The sequence below is a fragment of the Lathyrus oleraceus genome, chromosome 7 (assembly GCF_024323335.1).
Source record: "Lathyrus oleraceus cultivar Zhongwan6 chromosome 7, CAAS_Psat_ZW6_1.0, whole genome shotgun sequence".
In the NCBI taxonomy this organism is placed as follows: domain Eukaryota; kingdom Viridiplantae; phylum Streptophyta; class Magnoliopsida; order Fabales; family Fabaceae; genus Lathyrus; species Lathyrus oleraceus.
The window spans coordinates 86514148-86519320 of NC_066585.1; the positions used below are offsets into that span (position 1 = coordinate 86514148).

The 5173-nt window shown below is 40.8% G+C and overlaps 1 protein-coding gene across 1 annotated transcript; it reads right to left on the bottom strand.

Annotated features, from left to right (window-relative positions):
• Positions 1 to 935: 935 nt before the first annotated feature.
• On the bottom strand, positions 936 to 2708 carry LOC127102159 (uncharacterized). Its single transcript, XM_051039564.1, has 2 exons — positions 1716 to 2708; positions 936 to 1064 (listed from the first exon to the last, which is right to left on the bottom strand). The coding sequence occupies exons 1-2, from the start codon at positions 2706 to 2708 to the stop codon at positions 936 to 938; spliced, it is 1122 nt and encodes a 373-aa protein (XP_050895521.1).
• Positions 2709 to 5173: the final 2465 nt, after the last annotated feature.

A 5173-nucleotide genomic window follows, 5' to 3' on the forward strand; every position in this document is an offset into this window, starting at 1 on the left:
CATATAAGCTCCAGCAGGTACAACCAATATCAGAAGCCTTGTCATTGTATGTGGCATTCTGAAACAATCCTGCTTGCACATGTTCTTTAACTCCAGTAGGTACATAGGATATCTCATGTTAAGACATCACACATGACATCTTGTGAACACTCTTTGTTTTACCAAAATTGCTGCCAACACTTAGAATCAACAAACTCCCCCTTTTGGCAAATTTTGGCTGAAACATATATTTGTCCTTTTTGTTCACAAGGCAAACTATCAGCAGTTAAACAACATAACAGAAGTTTAATCAGCAGCAGAAGCAAAACAATTACTAGCTATGGCTACTAGTAATACACACATGCACACGGGTACTTCTCCTCCCCCTAAATCTGTGCAACAATCAGAATTACTAGTTATGGATGCAACTAGTAAGACACACAAATGCACAATGCACCAGGGTACTTCTTTTCCCCCTAAATTTGTGCATGCATCAAATATAACAGCTACTGTAACTCCAACACCTATACCAGCCAGAATGTCATACTGACATCTGCTTCAACATCAGCAGCTGTGCACCTCTTTCAATAATAGCCACATCCAACTTCCATATTCCATATCAAGCACTTCTCCCCCTTTTTAGTCAAAATTGACCAAAGGTGACCAATCAGACAAAATAAATGTCTATTAGCCTAGCAGAGAAAGTTAAAACTGATGTTATAACATTAAGCATGTTAAAACAGAATATTCAGGAAGTACACAACATCATTAAACACAGCTGTGATAGCTGGAATAGACCAAATCTAAGGAACTCATTAAGAGCCCTAAATATTACATAACAGGCATCAAGAGGACTGCCACAAAATACAAAAACAAAAACCAATCAAGACAACAGCCTTCCAAACAGCAGCCCAGCTTCCACCACACCTCCCAGTCTTCAATTCAGGCAGGAACCATTAGTCAGAAGAAGAAGTATCACCTTCACCTTCATCTTCATCTTCACCTGCACCTTCAGAGTCTTCTGAGCTTTCAGAACTGGTTTGGGATCTTGTATTTGAGTCCTTTCCAGCCTTTTCCATGTCTTCCTTTTCCAGGATACAGATGAGAACTTCTAACGCTTCTTTTCTGGCCTTGGCCACCCTTATACCATTGTCTAATTCTTTGCAGGTCTCTTTTAGTTGGTCAATCAGGCTTCCTTTAGATGTAGACTCCCTTCTGGGAGATGTCATGACATCATTGACATGACTTCCCTCAAACAGCTTGTAATGAATGGACATAGGGGATTTTCTCCTGCTTGGAATGTCACTTGTGCTCAGAATCCCTGGTTGTTGGCTCAGGATAATGCCACAAATAAGGGAGGGGAAGGCAATGGGTAACTTCACAGCATTTGTAGAAGCATGTCTAATGGTTTGTTCAAATATGAACTTGCCAAAATCATAGTTAACCCTTGTTACAATAGCATGAATGATTCTTCCAAGATTGATGGAGATAATAGAGGCATGATTAGTAGGAATCCAATTAGCTGAGCCAATCTTGTGCAGGATGGCATATTTAACACTGAGCTTTCCAGCTGATAAGTGATTTCTACTGGGCCATTCCTTAACTTGGCCAGCTGTGATAACCCTACATACCTCATTGTCTGTGGTTTCTAGGTCTACTCCTCCATCCATTCCTCTTCCTAGGAACTTGTTGATGACACTTGGTGAGAATTTCACACATTTGCCTCTTACAAATACCTTGCAAAACTCCCTGCTGTTCTTATCATGAATATCCTCAGAGATATTAACAATAAACTCTTTTACCAGCCCCTCATAGCATTGGGGTAGGGTCACCACAGTCTTCATGAGTCCAGCATTCTTGATCAGCTCAATTATCTCCTTTACTTCTATAGCTTCTTGTCCAAGCTCTCTTTCAATGGCTACTCTTCTCTGAATGACATATTTCCATTTTGCTGCTCCATCTTTCATGTGAAAGGAGATTTTGTCAAGATGTACACCAGTAGCAGCAACAGTCTTGCCAGGAGATTTCTGACCAGCCGACCTTTTTGCAGGGGAGATGTCTGGGACATCGTCTTTAACATTCTCCTCAGAATCAGAGCTGTCTCTTTCTTTTCTTTTTCCAACCTCAACCTTGCTCCAGGGTTTTGAGGGTCCTACTCCTGCAGTCTTTTTCACTCTAACAACTCTCATTTTAGCCATACTTTTTCCTTTCTTAGTTCTCAGTTTCTCAGCTACGCTAGGTTTAACCAGATGAACCAAAGGATCATCCTCTCCTTCAGTGCTTTCTTCCTCCAGATCAATAATATTTTCTTGAGGCACATTTTGTTTCTTGCTAGGTAGGGTTTTACCTAGAGAGCAAAGCCCTTCAGCAGCCACCTCCTTTTCTGATCTAGATGAATCATCATCTTTATCTGCATGGGGTTCTCCCTCAGGGGAGGGTTCCCTTCTGGACAGAGGGGCAGAAACTCCTTCAACTTTATGTCCTTCACTCAGAATTCTCGTAACCAGTCTCCTTATAGCACGATCAGTGTAGTACATGTCTTTATGAAGAGAGGAGTTACCAGAGGTATTACCTTGCTTATCTCCAGCCTTGGAGGAAGTACCAGTGGTGTCGCCCGGTATCATGCACAGAGGAGTGACATCCATTATGTCTTCATCTACAAACTCCATAGAAGGAGTCTTTGCATGTTGGGAGGATTTGGTACCAGATGATGATGGATGTTGAGACATGTTGTAGGACTTTTGAGGAAGGTTTCTTTGCCCTAGCTGAGCTTTTCTTAGAAGTTGAATGGAAATGGCAGTTGCTGAGTTTAGGTAGCGTGTGCTAAGGGAATAGATACTATTTTCAAAACTTGGGAATGATTTATCATTAATGGGGCTCTTTCTTTTAAAAGGGCAAACATTATTTTTATTTCTTTTATTTTTTCTTTTTAATTGCCATAATTTCTCAAGAGTCCAAATCCCTAATTTTCCTCCCTCATATTCAGTTTTACCCAAATTTCTTGCAAGCTTGTCTGCTAGTTCCAGTCCAAGCTTTCGACTTCCGAATTTGTCTTCCATAAATTTTCCAATGGAGTGATAATAGCTAGAGAAGTACTTTGTCCATCTGTGTTGAGTCTGATTTTTGGACCTGGCTTCAGCATTCAGGAAGTCATAATACAATGTTATGACATCGTGCGTGACATTGTATGCAATCAGTAATAGGTTCATCCAACCTAGTTGAGCCCTACTGCTATCATCTTCTGTACCTTTCACAGGTGTCATCCAAATCTTCTCAATATTGTCTTTGGCCTTTTTGCACAGAGTCCTTTGTGGCTTAGTCCCAACAGTTCCATTCTCCCTGTGACTGGTCAAATGTCCACCTGTTTGGTCTAATCTCTCAGGTTTTTGAGCCATCATAACCTTTTCTCCTCTGAGCTTCTGGTGTAACATCTTTGTATGACATTTTCCCCAGCCTTGTTTTGCATCACTCTTGAGAGTATCCGTTCTCAACCAATATTTTAAGGGACAATCCAGTTGAGAGCTCCATATGTAGCAATTGTCTTTGGTCCTGATTCCTCTCATAACTACTTCACTCTTTATGTCCAGGATTAGGCATTCAGTCTTGGTGAAGTTAACATTCAGACCTTGATCGCATAGTTGGCTGATGCTTATGAGGTTTGCAGTTAAGCCTCTGACTAGTAGAACTTTGTCAAGTCTAGGTACTCCAACGCAATCAAGCTTACATGTTCCCTTGATTTCACCTTTTGCTCCATTTCCAAAGGTTGCATGACTTATAGTATGGTGATGCAAATCAGTTAGCAGGTCTTGGTTTCCAGTCATGTGTCTGGAGCATCCACTATCAAAGTACCATTCTTCTTTGGCTGAGATTCTGAGGGGAATGTGAGCTATCAGACTTGTGACATTTGTCTTAGGGACCCATTGCTTTTTGATGATAGGCATATGATGTTTGGATCTGAATTGATGGTGATGTTGATGATGAGCAGACCTAGGATAGCCATACAGTTTATAGCAGAAAGGCTTTAGATGACCAAATTTCCCACAGTAATGGCATCTCCATCTTTGGTGTTTTCCTTTCAACTGTTTTCTCCGTTGGTGCTGTGACATATAATGTGACATCACATGTTGTTGAATGCACTTAAGTTTGGCTTGAGGTTTGACACCAGTGTCACTGCTCTCAGGTTTTGAGTTATTATACCCAATGTCAGATTTGTCTCCTGTTATTTGTCCAGTTTGAAGAATCTTGTCTAAGGAGTCACACCCATTGCTTAACATCCTTACATACTTGGTCATCTATTCTAATTTAGAATTTTGAAACATGACTTCAATCTTCAATTTTGAGATGGTTTTTACATGGTCTGCCTTCTCACTTTCCAGCTGTGCTATCTTCTGATTTTCAGCTTGTGGATTTTTGTTTAGCTTGGCATTCAGAACCACTGCTTCTATTTGTAACTTGGAGATGGTTTCCAAGTACTCTATCTTCTCGTTCTCAAGTTGAGTAATTTCCTTCTTCTGGCTATCAACCTGTTTGCACAGCTCTACACTTTTGTGACACAACTTTCTGTAGGTAGAGGCCAATTCTTCAAAGGTAACTTCATCATCACTTGAGTCTTCATCAAACCCCCATCTTCCTGTCAAAGCAGTCACAAGATTTGCAGCCTCTCCAGTATCACTCTCATCAGACCATGTGGCAGCAAGACTCATCTTCTGCTTCTTGAGGTAGGTACCACATTCAGTCTTGATGTGTCCATACCCATCACATTCATAGCACTGAACCTCTTTTCCTTCTTTGAGCTTCTCATATGATCTTGCTCTTCTTCCAACATTATTGGATTTACTGATGTCAGATGAGATGTTCTTGACATTTGCCTTTGATCTTACATCCATCTTTTTCAACAGTTTATTGAACTGCCTTCCCAACATAGCTACTTCATTGACAAGATCTTCATCACCCTCCTGACTCTTATCCTCTTCTGTGTTTGACATGAAGGTAATGCTCTTTGTTTTCCTTTCAACACCATCATTCAACCCTAACTCAAAGGTTTGGAGGGAACCAATTAGCTCATCTACCCTCATGTTGGAGATGTCTTGAGATTCTTCTATTGCAGTTACCTTCATAGCAAATCTCTTGGGGAGTGACCTGAGAATTTTTCTTACCGGTTTTTCATCTGTCATCTTTTCTCCCAGGGCTCCTG

Excerpts from the sequence above, each read along its gene's own strand:
- LOC127102159 (XM_051039564.1), bottom strand. The coding sequence starts at position 2,708 with ATGTCTCAACATCCATCATCATCTGGTACCAAATCCTCCCAACATGCA. Across the intron at positions 1,065-1,715 it reads ACAGCAGGGAGTTTTGCAAG|GAAGACATGGAAAAGGCTGG; the intron begins GTATTTGTAAGA and ends ATCCTGGAAAAG.